The sequence below is a fragment of the Plectropomus leopardus genome, chromosome 23 (assembly GCF_026936395.1).
Source record: "Plectropomus leopardus strain MGB_pleo_1.0 chromosome 23, ASM2693639v1, whole genome shotgun sequence".
Taxonomy (NCBI): domain Eukaryota; kingdom Metazoa; phylum Chordata; class Actinopteri; order Perciformes; family Serranidae; genus Plectropomus; species Plectropomus leopardus.
This window is the reverse complement of record NC_142198.1, coordinates 14,984,298-15,001,337: the sequence shown is the minus strand read 5'-3', so window position 1 is coordinate 15,001,337 and position 17,040 is coordinate 14,984,298. Positions and strand designations below refer to the sequence as shown.

Sequence of the window (17,040 nt, the reverse complement as noted above, 5' to 3'; positions counted from 1 at the left end):
GGGCAGAGGTCGCAGGTAAGCCCCTGATGTCCTAAAATCCTGGAAATGTCTTAAAATCCAAGAAATTTTCCAAAATCAGAGAAATGTCCTGAAATCCAAGAAATAGCCTTGAATCCTGAAAATGTCCTAAAATCCTAAAAACATCCTAAATCCTACAAACTTCCTAAATCCCAGAAATGTCCTAAAATCCTAGAAGAATAGGTTGAGAATCTTTGCTTTAGTGACAATAACTGCTCAAAGTGAGAATTTTTCAGGGATAAAGATGCCTGTTTGGCGTTCGTGAGGCAGATGTATCATTTTTGGGGGGACTTGGCTAAAAAGGGAAACTAAAGTTACATGTAGAACCTTTACATCATTGGAATTTCAGAGCAAGAAGTGCTTCAAAGACTCACGACTTTGCAGTTCAAAAGTTATAAAGTGAGAAATGCATCATTCAGAGGAAGAGAACCATGATGCAACGCAACGTCAGGATGTTGTTGTGCAAGGATCAAGACTCGCTGTTTGTCGCCTGGAGAAACCTCCTCCACCGGGGCCACTTAGATGTGAAATCCATAGCTGAATGCATTACCATTCAAGTGCCAAGTTCACTGTTGAAAGCTGTTCTGGGAAATGTGGGAAACCACTAATTGAAGAAGAAGACAAGAGAATGAGTTAGGGGAAAACTGAGCAGAAACCCAGGTGGCTAAAAGAAAATGTCTGTGAATAAATGTCAGCAAACATGATATTTCGCATGTCTCCTCTCTGGATAATTGCCAAACAAGATAGTTTTATACTTTGTCGCGGTCAGGGGTGAAACTTTGAGCGGTCTGTCCCAGTTCCATCTGACGACACAAAATCAATTTCCACACCTTTTACCTCCCTCTCCCAGACTGTCACTCGGCCACAGCAGGTTTCTGTAGAACGAGGCAGCAGAAGGGGGGATTTAAGAATCAGAGCTGTCATCTGGTCAACTTATTGATCTGCACAAATCTCTAAAGAGCAGGAGCCGGCCAACTGCTACACTGCTGATTGCCATCTGAGGATTTTGGGGGGAAAGCCTCCTGAGAGAGTTTGACTGCAGAAACTGCTACTAGGAGTCAAAGTTTGGCTGCAGGCCCAAGATTTAAATGTAAAAATTACATGACAGATGAACCTATTGCAGACAATGAAAATAAATTGCACTGTCATGAAACAGATTTTTTTTTAATTTGTCCTGAATTGAGCATTAGCATTACAGCCCATAGCAACAAAACAGGCTGCAATGTAAATGCTCGTGCACCGTAAATTTACGCCCCTCCAGAAAGTGCTTGTTTTAGCAGCTGACAGGCTCAGATCATTATGGAAAGGATTCCTACATAGACCTGTTTGTTAAAGCACAAAATCCAATTTGTTTCACTAAAAACATCCCCAAAATTGCCATTGCCAAACACATCAAACTCCATGAAAATAAAAAGTAACTTTAGCATCCGTAGAGCCAGCATATTTTCACATCTAACTGGGTGGATTAAGAGTTTATTGCAACCAAAGTCTGTGATCGTTGCAACACAGGAAAGACAGAGATGTTTTTTGTGAGATTTATTTTTGTGTCAGACGACTTTGAATTAAGTGTTTCACAGTGTTAAAATTCCTGTTTATTTAAATGGTCTCGTGGCTTTGTTAATATTGATTTCTGGGAGGATCTTACTCTTTAACAAAAGGCTATCTCTGCATGGATCCTTCCTATAACATTGCCAGACACTTAGATTAACAGTTGGTACCTGTTACCCACCAGACTGCATCTACATAAACGGTCATTTTATCCTCGTAAAACACACTTCATTCAAAGTAAACAGAAACAAAATGAAACTCACAAAGCCCTTCCCGATTAGTCTTTCCACTGTCCCAACAATCACCAAATCTGGTTTTTATGGCAAATGTTTCAAAAGTTAAGAATGAACCTTAAAGCTCAACAAGGCATGATTATATAAGTTGCAGAATCAATTAACCCAAAAAGACTTCAGTTATTCTGTCTGAGACTTTCAAGAGAAACTGATCTCATGTCAAAACCATCTAATTTTGGGCTCAGCAGCACCAGCAGAGAAGCATCTGAGCCTGGATATAAAACTGTGAAGCCTCAGTTTGACACAGGCAGAAACATGCTTCAATACTGACATCTAGTGGCCACACATCATAATCACATCCTGAGCATATCAGGTTTCATTGATGCCAAATGAAAATAAGTTACACCCACACAATTTAAAAAAAAAATAAAATCATATAACCCAAATGATTTACAGCCGTTTTACCAAACACATAAAAAAAACACATCTTTATTTTAAGAGTACACATGACAGCCATTTAAAAATAGCACCGCTTCATCCGGTCGTCTTTTATACAAATAATTAGCATAGTAATATTAACATGATAAACGCTGTACAACATTTGGAAAACACACATGCATGCCTGCTAACTTTAACACTGTGAGGAAACCTATAAAAGCTTGTGGGCAGGTGAGTAATTTATCAGTAAAAGTCAGCATTTTCCCAACTCAACATTATCTTAAAACTTACTTTTCAATTTAAACACAAAGACAGGGCTTACAAATTATGAATTTAAAAAAAATGTCTTGTTAACTCAAATGTAACACTAAAAGTCATAATAAACCTCAACATAATACAATGGCAAAATTTAACAAATGCCCACATTAAAATTCTTCAAATTTGACTTAAAGATTTATTTCCAATAATATAAAAAAAAAGCAGCCAGACTACATGTATAAATATTAAACATATTAACAAACTATATACACATTTGAGTTTTTTTTTTTTTTTAATATTTCCACTCAATTTAGATGAGAAAGAATTTATTTTGGGGGGGAAGGCAACAACTCACTGAGATAAAGCTTTTTCCAAAATGTCAGCGTTGACCAATGGCAGGGATGCAACTTCGAAAAACACCCTGAAACAAATCAAATAATTGATCAATGTTCTGAAATGTTGAAGATATTAAGCCACTTCTGTTTTTCATCTACATTAACCATTTTATTTTGAAAACCAGACTTACTTGTGTGAGTATTTGTTTCTGATGGCTCTCAGTTTGTCGTCCGGAGGAGCTAAAAGCATCTCGTAGAGCTTTCTGACAACGGGCGCCAAATCTGACGTCTGATAGCCGGAGTGGAACTGCAGGATGGGACTCTGCGGCACAACAGAAACAAGATGGACATTAGCCATGCTGAATCCTTAAAGCTGCAAAAATATAACACAATCATCATCACTTGGCTTTCATTACTCGGCCTCTGCAGTTTCCAATATGTTGCATAAACATTACCATTGCTAAATGAGAGCTGATTCTGGAGCGAGCCCAGGAACAAAAGAAATTCCCCAACATCCCTTTAACTACTGCTGTATGATAACTCACACTTACATTGAAAAACTATTTGCATTGTAATTGAAAGGAGGAGGATTGTTCTGTCCGGACAGAGTCTTTGTCCAGCAGTGAAAATTCAGCCAAATCACACAGTTGACATTTTAACTGTAAACTCAACTGGCGGACAGCAGAGGAGTCAGAGCCTAACAGCTGGTTTTATCTTTAGATACGATCACAAGCACGCAGCTCTGGGTCCGTCTGTCCACACCCGGCATTAGAATGTGTCTCCACCTGCATCTCCTGCGACCACTTGTCCTCAGATCTCACTTCCCTGCTTTACATCGCTGCCAATTTTGACATCAAAATCCAATAGTACCAAATCAAAAACTTGGCACAATAACAAAAGTAATCTTAAAACAAAACAAAAAAAACACAGAGTGCTTAAGACAGGGTTCATACAGAAATTCAAGGTCTTTCAAATTAAGCACTTACTTTCAAGGATGAAGTTGTTTTCTCTTTGCAACCATTGGTTGCAAAAAAACTGTGCAAAGTTATTAATGGAGCATACATGCTACCAGGACATAAAACTGACTAATAATTAATTAATAGGTTACTAGTATTCAGGTATGTGACTGACAAAGCTCAACCTCGTGCTAACGACCGACACTGCATCGCTTAAAAAGTCTTATTTTTAAGTTTCCATTCTGGAACCCTGTTTCAAAAGTCTGCGTTTTAAAATGTTGAACAGTGAAAAAAACACCAAATAGCGGCCAAAGTTTAACGTTTCGTGCCAGAACTGTTGGTGCTGTTGTTCTTGAAGAAGAGCTGCTGAGCTGAAGAAGGACCTACCCATCCTCCCAGGTCTTTGGTGACCAGCGCCATCAGCAGGCAGGCTGAGGCGAGCAGCGAGCCTCTCTCAGGAACCAGCTCCATCTCCATGAGACTCATCTCGCAGTAGTACCGAGCCAGAGTCAGCGTGTCCATGCCAGCACTCACACACTGCAGAGACAGCACAGCACACACTCAGAGGACGAAATACGGACGTCCAGAGACTGTGACGAGCAAAGGGCTCTCTGTGGCGCGCACACACACACACACGCACGCACGCACACACACACCTTGGCATAGCGCCTGAGGAACCGATAGGGAATGGGGATGTTGATGTCAAAGGAAAGAGCCTGCAGGATGTTGGCCTCCATGGAGATGAGCTCCTCCCTCTTGTACGCATCATCACAAATATAAAGAAAGTCGTCAACACAAGGCGGACTCCGCTCCTGCAGGATCGTCAAAATAAAACATGAAACGGTGTTAGGGGCCAGAAAAAATTCCATCATTTACTGTATTTGAGATTCAGTGTTCTCCTCACCTCAAATTTGGAGGCTATGAGCATGGCGGTGGAGCCGACGAGCTGCAGCATCTCCCTGTGGACCGGAGTCTTGGAGAGGTAGTGGTCTGCCATCTTTACAGCCAGGTACAGCGTCTCATGGTACAGCTCAAAGTTTTCCTAAATGAACACAAACAGAATCTCGTCAACATGCTGCAAAAAAACAAACAAACAAACGGAGAGGCAACATTACAGTAACGTTAGCTGGCATGTCAGCGACACACAACTTTTGTTTTGCTAAAATGTTGTTTTCTGGCACCCTGAGAGGCAACATGTGTGTTCTTTTGATTTTTGTAATTATGTGCTTCAAAGTTTAAGTTTAATTTAACCCCTCAAAGTTGAAAGTAGCAATGATTTTACTTTAAATGTACCCACTTCACATGTATCGTATTAACAAAAGTTTACTGCACGCAACCAGGAAAACTGACCTGCACTTCCACCAGCCAGTCAATCAGGATTGCTCTCATCTCTGCATTGAGGCTGGGCTGTTTGGGCATGTAGTTACAGAGGACAAACTTCTCCTGCACACAGTAAAACAGAAGAGAGACCACATGAAAACAGACAGATTTTGCCCCTTGAGTAGCCTTTTCAGAAACCAAAGCTACTTTAGATCCTGAGAATGTGCTTCAAACTTCTTTTGCCATTTGGTTTCACTGTTTTGGTTTGGCTCACCTCTCTCTTTTTCAGGTAGTCGAAGATGTCCTTTGCATACTCCGGACACATGTAACAGTCCTCAGAGTTCTCAGAGTCGATGTCAAACTCCTCTGGGATCTACAAGGATGGAGAGAAAATGAGAAAATATGATGAAACGATGAAGTTTTCCAGAACATTTGGGTCAGGAGCTTCTCTGGGTTGGATCATTTTCTTTACTTTTTGCCTCTGAAGGTGTGCTGGCACTTCCCGGGCAGCAGAGGGCGCAGCAGCCACCAGCTCTTCCACTGGAGCTGCCTCATCCTTCTGCACCTCCTCTTCCTTCTCCTCCTCTGCATCGGTCTTCTCTTTCTCAGGGAGTGCCTCCTCTGAGCTCACAGACGAAGACCTGCGGAGGAAGATGTGCTGCGAATTATAGACATCTGCTGCTGAGGAGACAACTAAAGGAGAGACAGCAAGAACTGAAACCTAAGCAGAGTAAAAACATGTTTGTTTACTTTTGCAGGTTGGCCTGATTTTTCGCAGACACTGAGGCGGCGCTTGGTTTCTTCACCTGCTTCTTCACTGCCTCCTTCTTCCTCCCTGGAAGACAGATCTGAACCTTATGAGCCTGTGAATAAAATCAAAGTGAGATCAGGATTATTAAATCATCCTCTCATTCCCTTTTTGTCTATTATCTAATATCAAACGTTTAGCCCTTTACAATAAGTAAAATACAATGACGATGCCCAAAATCTGACATTTATTAACTGTCGTGCTTCATAAGTGATAATAACTGGGATATGAGAGCCAGAAGTCTTTTAGGAAAACAATAAGTACAAAACTGAATAAAAAAAGACCTTGAACATCACGATTTTGGCATCATCACATCACTCACATCGACTCCAGCCTCTGTTCACCTCACAGTTGCCTAAACTGCTGCTGTGAAGCCAACAAGGTGGCAAACAAACACGGCGCTCGTTTCACACCAAAGTGAGGTAGTAGAGTGCATCAATTCACACCACAGTGGAGAACTACTGTGAGCCCAGAAACACCGTCCCACGAAAACCCAGGGAGGCACTGAGTCTGTTATCCATATGCTCTCTCTCACACACACACACGCACACACACTGCAGCTCATGTGTCATTAAATAAGAGTCAGAGTTAATGTTTGAAGTATGTAGTTTAATGAGTGGTGTAGGATTTACGGGCCATCTATCCTGGCTCTGCTGGCTCTCAACACGGCCATTCACGTTTTTGTGAATCTGCCATCGTAGCTCTCCTACATGCTTGGCACTACATGCCACTAAATCCTACACACAAAACTTTCTCTCTGCTGTCCTGCACAAACTACGTGTGAGAAATCCGACAAAACACAATTCAGGGCATGTATGCAGAGAAACAACTGTCCACCTAAAAACCAGTTTATGTTGAATTAAACATGTGCAGCCGAAGCTATGACCTGACATGCACCTCCTCAGAAGCGTGACTACACGTCGCAGTCCCAACAACAGTTATTGGTCCGCCTGATAACATCATCTCAGCTAATCCTTTTCTTGTGAACATGGGCCTAATCAAAAATGAAATGGTTGTACACAACGTCACTTCCTTCTTCTCTCCTTTCTGCGTTGGAGTAAGTTGAGCAAATGTAACTTTTGTTCAACATTTATTAGCCACTGTTTGAAGTGCACAAAACAATTTGTTTAGGCTACCTGTATAGGCTCTGTGTAGAAGTAAATTTATACAAATAAATAAAAAGGTATGCTGTTTTTCTGAGATACTATAAATGTGGCATTACACAATTATGACAGATATTCAACACCGTGCCCCTCTCACTACCACTCATGGTGACCACCATCAAAGATCTGGATACACCCAGCATCCCACTTACTGTCCTGAAGCTGCCGTCACTGTTGGGCCGATAATCTGACAGACACTGACCGACAGCCTGGCGTCAAGAGGAGCGAACAGTTAAGACAAATAACACAGCTGATGGCGTGACATTCTCACACTCATATCTTAATAAATCAAACCTTGGAAGAGTGTTCTTTGGGACATCAGTGGTGTTCATTATCAAGGCACATGCACAGTTTTGTCTTGTAATGTATAAAAAGGACCACACAGGGTGAAATTAAATTAATAAAATCCCCAAAATGTTGACTAAAGGGCCCTTTATCCTCATGCACATTAAAAAAAATCCACATTCTGGCAATTCTTTATTATTTTCCTATTATAAAATGACAATAAAGAGCAGCCAGAAGGACATTTCTATAACTAAAAGTAGAATATATATTATGCATATTATGTTCATCAAACTGTGATTTTCTTACCATAAAGTCAGAGAACATAAGCTATATAAATATGCAGGGAGGAATGTTATCTCTGCAGATTGCATTTTTTTGGTTATAGCTGTATTCATTTCAGAACACTTAGTAAATAAAGTGGACTTGAAGACTGTTTGTCTGTCTGTTACTGAGCCCTAACCCTGAACGTGAATGCCGCTCTCTGTACCAAAACTGCAAACCTGTAAGACAAGACTTACATTGGTGATGTCAATAAAAGCAGGCCTCTTCTTTGGGGCTCCATTGGGAGGGGAGGAGGACCTCTTCACCTGAGGGCCTTCATCCTGCAACACAAAACAGGAAAATGAGAAACACACCAATCACGTGCATGCACAGGCTGCAAAACTGCATTTTCAGTCTGTTATCTTGATCCTTTTAAACGTTGCACTGCGGGGTGTCATGCTGCAGCCTCGAGGAGCAGCTGCTGCATGTGTGCTTTGTTTACAGTCTCTTCCTCTGCAAGCAAGTCGGGTATTTAAACTAACAAAAGTGCATATTTTACCTGGTTTTCATTCTTTGTTGCATTTAGCTTGGGTATCTTGCTCCCAGCGGACCCTGTGGGTTTCTTCCCCCTCGTCACAGGCATGGCTGGCTCCTTTATCCTCCGAAACAAACTCTGCAGCGGCTGCACTTTAGTCTGCTGAATACAAAAAAAGGCGGGTCGTTTTTTGAAAAGGATTATCTGCAAGTAAGATACAAAAACCGAGTAGCTTCAGTTTATGAATATTTGTTTTTACCGAGTGGGGTTTCCACACGTGAGCTTGTTCTGTATTGATATTATCAGGTTAAAAAAATACGCAAACTTTAGTTTTATCTTACCGTGTATTACAGTTGTTGCTCGTTATATCCAGTCGCTTGGTTTAGAGGCAAAAAAAAAAGCGCTTGAAGCCTTTTTAACAGTTGTAAACAGTCCCGGTTTTCTGTGTTGCTTCGTAGACGAGAGCTCAAACAAAGTGTTTTAGCTGCGGATCCAAATCTGCTGCGCCTCTCTCTCATTGGCTGGAATTTGAGCCGGGCGGACCAATCAGAACGTTGTTACGGATGCCGTTGCCAGGATGCGTTAGTTTCTATGTAACGGCTCCGCCCGGGACAATTGTTGATCACCAAAGCAGTGGCGTTTAAAGGTTTATACAATAATAATGTATTTTCTTATATTTTTCATTTATCTTTATCATATGTTAGTCAGGGGATTTTGAAAAATTTAATCTTTGAGGTGAGTTTATAAGTAAACCCCGCCCACCTTGCTCCCTTGGGTATAAATCCAACGAACCCTAGAGGAGGAGCATGTAGGGATTTTCAAACATCCAAACAACCAACAGCAGTTTAAACGGCAGCGATTTTATTGATATTGAGTTGCATGACAAGTTAGACACACATGTGACTAGATTATGTACATTAGTGCACATGGTCATACACAAGTGGTCTGTCAAACATGTTTTTCATTCATATCCTGTATGTGTGTGCTTGTTTACATTTTTTAAAACTTTTATTTTGTGTATGCATATTGTAATTATTATGTATGTGTATAGATCACATAGCTGTATATAATATAATATTTATTTAGCTATGCCGGGACTGATTTCTGTCTTAAATATGTGCAAGAAAAAAAGAAATCTACACTATGGCACACTAATACATGCACTGTTTTGATAATGCTGCTTTTCAGACATGGAAATATTTATGTAACCAATGTAGACCCACAAATGTTTTTCACAAAATAAATTTTACAACTAAAGAAAGGCTACTCAATAATCTGCAATTGAAATTATGGTAACTGATGTGGTGTTTTACAGCTTTAATTACATTATATTTATCAGTTGTGACAACTGAGCAAACTCCATCTGCTGATGAAGACCATTAGATGCAGCTGAAAGCTCAGAATGAGCTAAGAAGTGAGTTAAGAATATTTCTCAAGCACTTTTTGCGAGATTACCTGATTATACTTCATATGATTTTATGTCTGATTCTTCATTTGTTGATTTGTTTCCAATTTTTTACCCACATTTACAAACCTACATGGGTGGATGAGACAATGGGCCCCTGGGGGCAGGTATGCAAAAGGCCCCACCACCTTTCTTTCACTGGACACACAGTTTGTACTGGCTTTGCCTCTGTTTGTTGTTGTTGTTGTGTCTTTGTGGTTAGCATTTTTTTTCTGTTTTTTAGGTCTTTGTGGTCATTTTGTTTGTCCTGTGAATTTTGTGTTTCTTTGTTATAATTTTACATCTATTAGAGGTATATTTTTGTCTTTTTTTGGTCTTTTTGTGACTCTTTGTAGTTCCTTTTTATATCTTTGTTGTCATTTTGTGCCTCTTTTAGGTACATTTGCATTTTTAATAATGCCAATTAATTAATTAATACCAATTTTGTGATTTCGAGAAAGAAGTCAACAAGGCATCCAATTTTAACCAGTACCGATAGTTACAATAAATAAGACATTATGTGACATAAAATCCTCACAAAAATGCACAATGCAGAGAATATATATTCCTCTAAAATATTTGAGTTGTCTTTTCGTTCGATTGTGTAATGCAAGTCTGACATGCAATGATTTCCCTTTAGGCAGTCACACAGGACTGAACTGACCGATTTAAATTATCATGTTGAGCAATGAGCTCACTGACACGCAGAAGTATTTCCTGAACTGGAGCAGAAACAGCACACAGTGGGCCTTTTGGGGCCGAACAACACAGAGTTACTGCAGCAACAGTTTGGATAATAGAGGGTCATAACATCCCATTTGTGCACCCAGAGGGCAAGTTCAGGATGAAAGCTGGCAACTAACATCCACCCAGCTGCCAGGAGTTTGGGGGTTTCATCTTCTTGTTTGAATCACAGGGAAAAGAGGCTATTAAGTGTATCTCAGTCTTGTTAGAGAAATAGAGGAATTCATTCCAATCCTCCTCTGACCTGAAGAGCACCATAAATACCTCACAGAGTGATGTAATCTCTGAATACGCCCTTTAAAAGCACTATCAAGTCTTATTAAACTCCAAACTGACAAAAATCCCTTGGTTATAGTTTCACTTTAAGTACAAAACAGGCTCAACAATAAAATCAAACACGTCCTTAGGCCCAGTCAGTTTAAAAATTCACCCCACGTTCACTTGATGCGAGCAGGGTATCTCTTAATAACACAGCTTCAAGGCCTGCAGGTCACGCAATGCAATCTGGGATCTAATGAAGTCTGCAGAGAGATATTATCTTACAACACTGCTTTTATTTCATCTCCCCACCCTGTTGTCCTCATCCAAAACAAAAATGCCTTCACGCGATCGCAGTTTCTAACCAGATTGCGTCTCTGTGTCTCTGTCAGAGTTGAACAGATTTACAATTCTTAGGATTTTGTTGAAGCTGCTAAGAAATCTGCATTGGGTGGGGTTTGGACACTAAATAAGGGGGTGTCATCAATGTAATGAAATACAGAAAATTAGACACACACCATCATTTTTTGTGGATTGTCTAATTGTCTGGCTGTTGTGCACAAAATCAACCACAAAAATACTGTATTTACTGGTCTGGATCTATGGTGCTTTACCTCCTTTGCACCCTCTCCGCCTCCCTCGCCATTCACCTCCTTGTCTACGTCTTCTTGTAACAATCTCTTCATTTTTTTGACATCATGAAAAAGAAAAGAATATAACTGGCAGGATGATTTCCTATAAACTCAGTTCAGGTTTGCGTTTAACAATTTGTCAGTCAATCAATCAATCATTCAGTTGTCATATGGAGTTATACAATGTCCAACCCCAGTGAAATGTGATCCCATCAGCTCTTTAAACCATTTAAAACCTCAGCAAATTGTCAAGTCCATCTTTTCCATCTTTCCTCAATGTTTACTGATATTTACATTTGAAAACCTTGACCTGGCGAGCTAGCAGCAGCGAAATAGACATAAGAGCTTAAATTTTGCACAAGTTTAGAGAAGCTGAGAATGAGATTCTGCAAATAACACTCATGCACAGACACTATCTCTCTCACACACACACACAGGATGTGGGTGAAACGTCTGAACTCATTTGTCAAACCATTTCCGTGTGAACTCATTCGTACCGGAGACACAGAGCAGTGAACAATCACCCTGTAACTAACCGGTAAGCTGGTCTACAGGCCAAGTATGCCATTTGATGTTTCCTGTATCTTGTTTTCATATTTTGTTGTAACTTCTGGCTTTAATCTTATTCAACTGGCCCTTGAGATGCCTTCTGCATCTCTCCAGGCATCACAGTAAATCCGGAGCTGCCCTTTTTATCTACTATACTTCATAAATCTTAAAGTTGAGTAAAGTAAAGCAAGTTTGTTTGCCTCCTCATGGCCAAGAGGGTATCCTCGTTTAATCTGCTTTTTGTAGTCTCTGGTCTTTTCTGTCCGGTTTTTCTTGGGGTAAGAAAGGTTAACTTATGGAAAACAAAAGATAATGGATTGTGAAGATATTTTAGGTAATTTATCAGTAAAAGTGGATTTTAAAACTGTAAATACTGGCTTGCAGAAGGCTATCTTGTTGGATTTCATCACAAACAGTGGAAATAAATGTGGAAGATACCCAGTTTCAGTGAAAGGTTAACATTGCATTTCAAACTATATTTTGCAAGGCACTGACTGGCCTTTGTGCTAGTACTGGGAGCACCATGTAGAAAGTTTGTCAGAGGACAGAGAACAGGCTAGCATCCTCATCTTATAAATGTTTTTTTGCCCATCAGGGTGTCCAAGTCAGACTGCCAAGAGAAAACATTCTTCGTTTTGCTGTAATTTGTTTCACATCTGTGCTTCATTCTCTATCTTGTCCTTTTCTCTGGGATCTGGCCACATAAAATTCAGGCTGTGGTCCACTGAATGAGTAATGGCAGGATAATACTGTGACACATCTTATAAATTTCATAACGCACACTGAGAGACTATCGTTTGGTAAAATTATCTTTGGTGTCGCTCAGAGAGACATTCGAGCTTTAGGAGGGGAAAAAAAACTCTCGAGTGTGTGTGCATTTGGACAAAGACACATTATCACATGGAGTGTGTTCAAAAATTGCTTTGAACGTGATTTAAGAGAATTTTTTTAAAATTAATATCACACGGGCCTATATATCAAATTATTCAGACTAAAATTAAAGTGTCATTTTGATTTCATGTTGGTGGAAATGCTAACCTTGAAATCCAGCCGTTGTAATATAGTAATAGTAGTGGTAAAGTAATAAAGAGGAGGTTTTTCTTACAGTCTGTCCAACGTAATTCCACAATCAGAAAACTTCAAATGCATCACAGGCTACTTATGAACTGAAAAATAAAGCTAACGTTAGCTGCATCAGCAAGGTAAGGTTTAAAATAGGGGAAATATATATTTTCAGTGGTTAATATTTGAGAAATGATACATTTAGTCCACAAGCTACACGAAAATTCACAACTATTATAAGACAAAAAAAAAAATAACAATGAAAAGGTTGCTAGCAAGTGCTAACTGCTATTACGTTAGCCAACTACTGTTACCTAATGCTAGCTAGCTAGCAAATGTTAAACTGAAAATGTAGCCCGCCATGCTGTAAATACAACTATTGTGACATTGAAATAACAATTTAATTAATCAAAACATGTTAATATATGTGGTGCACATATCTCTATGGACTAGTTACATATTAACAGCTGTTTGCAGTAAGCACACTTGTATGCTCAGTCTTTCACTCCAAAAACCAACACTCAACCAACAAAGACTATTTCCAACATCCCTGTATCTGTCCCAAGCTTTTTTTTCCCCCATTGTGTTGAAATTAATACAGAACTTTTCATATAAGCGTCAAATATCAACAACATAACACTTTTCGTGTAACATTTGCTTTGCTCCATTTCTATTTTCTCAACTTGGAATATAAGTTTTCAAACACCGCTCTATTTCCATTAACTACAGATGCAAGTTAAGAGAAAATGTCAGGTTACTGCTGTGGATGCCAGCACATTTTTTGTCTGTGCTAATCTAAAAGCGAAGACTTCCTGCTTGTCACATCCTGGCTGACTGACTGTTTATGGTGTCAGACTGTGGTGGAGGCTGCAATCTTACTTTCTATCTAAGAGGGGACTTTCTGTTCTGTCACTGTTTTCTTTCTCTACTTTTACATCAGCCCTAATTATTCTCTCTTTTGCCATTTCTTATAAATACAGTATTAGATTCCTTCAATTTGTAGCTTATCTATATCTTCTCTAATCTGAAACAGGCAAATAATGTAGGACCAAAAGCAAAACACTGCACCTTTTAGGGGGAAAATTTATGTCCAGCCTGGCTTCAACTGAACTTGCTGGCAAGCAATATTCTAATAAAAATAAAAAGTGAACTAATTATAGGATTGAGGCAGCGGTTCAAACCATCTTTGGACTCTTTTCTGTGCTTATACTGGCCTACACCATATTCTTGATGTAAAAAAAAAAATAGGCTCGGGGAAAGGCAATATTTCCTTCACTTTTACTAAGATTATTGCTTTTGTCCTCACAGGATCCGATGCAGGCAGCAAACGCAGATACAAAGGTGCCAGAGGGCCTGAAGAGAAGTCACCTAAACATTGGGGTTCTTGAGGAGTTTGCCCAAAATATGGCCAAGAACATAATCCAGTCATTACTAAGTCAAATGGAAATGGTGGAACGTAAGGTGGACAACCAGGCATCCAGATTTAATCAGAATCAGGAGATGTTGGCTGAAGAGTTAGCCTCCGCAGTGGTTGAGGTCGCTCTGAAGGAAGTGTGTAGAGGTCAAAATGTTGGGGATCACAAAGAGGGATCAGCTGAGACAAAGATGGGTGGTGGACGGGCAAAAACTCAGCCTTTTCTGAATGAATCTGACAGCGAGAGACCCACAGAGATAGATCTAGGCAAAGAAATCCAGACCTCCAAAGACACCCAACCTTGTCCTCCACCTCTGTCCCAGTCAGGGTTCCCAGTCGTGGGATCCCTCGACTACCCAGATGCTCCCCCGACCACGCCTCTCTTCCCCGAGCTTGAGAGGAGCAGACACAGTTTTGCCAGAAAGCTAAAAGGAGGCTTGGCCAAGGTTTTCTTGCCTTCACCTCCTCCACCAACCCCAAAGGACAAAGAGGACGATTTGGATGGAGGCGACCCCCAAGTGGAGTTAATGGAGCATCTGATGCGCTCACTGTCCACAGATGATTTGGCAAGAGACTATTTTGAACCTCATATTGGAGCCAAGATGGAGGCTTTTGCAGAGGCTCTTTCATGTGAAATCATTGACTGGGTCTTGAAGGAAAAAAACGGAGAGCAGATGGGTGACGATCTTCATCTACTGGCTCACCAACTGGCTGCAACCATCATCTCATCCTCCCTCGATGAAGCTAAAATGCTTGTCTAGCATTTTATGTGATCAGTGGGATCAAATTTGTGATGACTGGCTTTTAGGCACAAACACATAAGAACAAAAATATTGATATCCACACACGTTACCTCCAGGCTGACTGCTGCCGCCTCACATTCTCACTGAGGTGTGGTTTACTGCAATAATATTGCTCTATAGTCTGAGTTTCTTCCTCAGTAAAGTTCAGTTAAAGCTTATCCAGATGAGTACGGTTGTGAAATATTAACTATTTATTGCAAAAACTGATCAGAGATCCAACAATAAGACAGACAAAATCTGGCACTTTTAATGACACATATATGCTGGAAGCTGTATATTCTGGATCCTGGATGATGAAAATGAGGTACTGGGTTTTGTCCAAGATGGATAAAATGTACATTGGCTGGAAAACTTATGATTCTGATGGCAATTTTGACTGGGATCCAACTGCAAAACCATAAATGTCCTGTAGATAGCATCACAGGAGCAATGATCTTCAGCATGCGATCAGTGAGGTTAACCTGACCGAAGTGGTTTTTCTATAAATATGAATGACAAATGGTTAAAGCTTTACTTTTCTTACTGGCATTTTTAATAACTTGCTTTATTTGTCTTGATTTTGCTTCAACAATCAATATCCCACCACAAGTAAATGGTGCACTACACCGCTTTACAAGTGTGGTGCCGGGAAGTTATTTGGTTATTTCCGCTCGCAATCGACCTAAAAATCTTTATAGATTCAGTGATTCATTTATCCCCTGGACTGAGCTGAATAGTGGCATTTGGGATGAAGTTGTGTTCTGGCTCATTTTCATACTCACTCACTTACTGAAGTCAGACCCGAGAGAAGAAGGAGCCATGGTGCTTAACCAAAATAGAGATGTGATCCTGCAGAATAATAAAAAAAATGTTTTTCTTTCCTTGCTTTTCTCCTTATATTGAATTTAAGTTTGCCACTTATAACAGAGACAGAAAACGGTAATTCACTGAAAGAAAAGTATATGAACCTTGAACAAGCAGTTGTGAATAAAGTGTTTATGTCCTAGTCATCTATTACACACACACACACACACACACACACACACACAAACTTCTTAGACTAAAGAGAATGGTTTTATAATCCTGGTTTACTGATTGACTAATGTTTGCTCTCTTGTGTTTGAATATGTGCAGGAACATGCAAACACAAAAGTACTTATCTCTCACTCGAGTGCACACTAAAAGATTTGCAGATTTTATTCTAAAATATTCTCATGCAAATTCACAAAAGGATTTTGTGGCTGTTGCGGAAGCAAAACCATCACAAATAAGACAAAAAAAACTCGTTCTAATTCTCTCTAAAGCAGGTAAATTATAGACAGCAGAAATAATGAACATAGCTACCATGACGTCACCCACTGGTTTGTGGACTGAAGTTTTGAAGTTTCACACTCAGCATTTCAGTCATCCCCTTCTTGTCAGACGCAACCAAAGCTTCTCAGCTGAAAAAAAGCTGCACCTCCAAAGCACTCTCTAAAAAAAAGAAAAGAAAAAAAAATTAGCACTAATAGCCACATGCATTTACAGTAAAATTATTAGCATCTTCAGAGAGTTGGTGGTAATTTAAGTGCACTGACAGATGAGGACAGATCATTGTTAAGCTTTCTGTGTTGCATAGGCAACATTTATACTTCGCCACATGAATACTTGTAATCAGACATTAAAAAAAAGGGAAAAGAACTCAGCTGCAAAACTTTATAGGCGTGGTGGCACATTATTATCATAACCCAATATTTCCTGTGAATTCGACCTAGATATGAGACAGAAAGTGGCTGCGACTGATTAATGGTGCTTTCAGCAGCTACGATCCATGCTTTGTGAATTCGTGAACGTTTTTTGAAGCTAAATGCTGCAGAACTTAGCCGTTAAAATGAGCCACATTATGGACACAAACAGAGCACAGTACACACAGGCTGACCTGGCTGCAGAGTGCGTCACTCCCTTGGCTGTGATACATTATAGTTCATGGAATGCTTAGTATGAACTTTCAACCCCCA

General features: G+C 39.9%; 2 protein-coding genes across 4 annotated transcripts; one reads left to right on the top strand and one right to left on the bottom strand.

Annotated features, from left to right (window-relative positions):
* Nucleotides 1–2,271: 2,271 nt before the first annotated feature.
* On the bottom strand, nucleotides 2,272–8,665 carry ccnb3 (cyclin B3). 3 transcript variants are annotated; one of them, XM_042512443.2, is made up of 13 exons: nucleotides 8,500–8,665; nucleotides 8,183–8,320; nucleotides 7,881–7,964; nucleotides 7,230–7,286; nucleotides 5,857–5,969; nucleotides 5,579–5,747; nucleotides 5,381–5,479; nucleotides 5,137–5,229; nucleotides 4,691–4,828; nucleotides 4,443–4,598; nucleotides 4,174–4,323; nucleotides 3,022–3,152; nucleotides 2,272–2,916 (listed from the first exon to the last, which is right to left on the bottom strand). In XM_042512443.2, the coding sequence occupies exons 2-13, from the start codon at nucleotides 8,264–8,266 to the stop codon at nucleotides 2,847–2,849; spliced, it is 1,344 nt and encodes a 447-aa protein (XP_042368377.1). In that variant the 5' UTR covers nucleotides 8,267–8,320; nucleotides 8,500–8,665; the 3' UTR covers nucleotides 2,272–2,846. The 3 variants fall into 3 exon arrangements, with proteins under 3 accessions (XP_042368377.1, XP_042368378.1, XP_042368380.1); XM_042512444.2 differs by having other exon boundaries at nucleotides 8,183–8,317; XM_042512446.2 differs by lacking the exon at nucleotides 7,230–7,286.
* Nucleotides 8,666–11,734: 3,069 nt separating this feature from the next.
* On the top strand, nucleotides 11,735–15,924 carry LOC121962196 (uncharacterized). The gene is made up of 2 exons (XM_042512413.2): nucleotides 11,735–11,774; nucleotides 14,156–15,924. The coding sequence occupies exon 2, from the start codon at nucleotides 14,162–14,164 to the stop codon at nucleotides 15,020–15,022; it is 861 nt and encodes a 286-aa protein (XP_042368347.1). The 5' UTR covers nucleotides 11,735–11,774; nucleotides 14,156–14,161; the 3' UTR covers nucleotides 15,023–15,924.
* The last annotated feature ends 1,116 nt before the right edge of the window (nucleotides 15,925–17,040 follow it).

Bases quoted from the DNA above. Each gene is read 5' to 3' on its own strand.
- ccnb3 (XM_042512443.2), bottom strand. From the start codon at position 8,266: ATGCCTGTGACGAGGGGGAAGAAACCCACAGGGTCCGCTGGGAGCAAG. The intron at 7,287-7,880 runs GTAAGTCTTGTC...TCTTGACGCCAG, and splicing joins CTTTTATTGACATCACCAAT to GCTGTCGGTCAGTGTCTGTC. The intron at 5,480-5,578 runs GTAAAGAAAATG...CCATCCTTGTAG, and splicing joins CACACCTTCAGAGGCAAAAA to ATCCCAGAGGAGTTTGACAT.
- LOC121962196 (XM_042512413.2), top strand. From the start codon at position 14,162: ATGCAGGCAGCAAACGCAGATACAAAGGTGCCAGAGGGCCTGAAGAGA.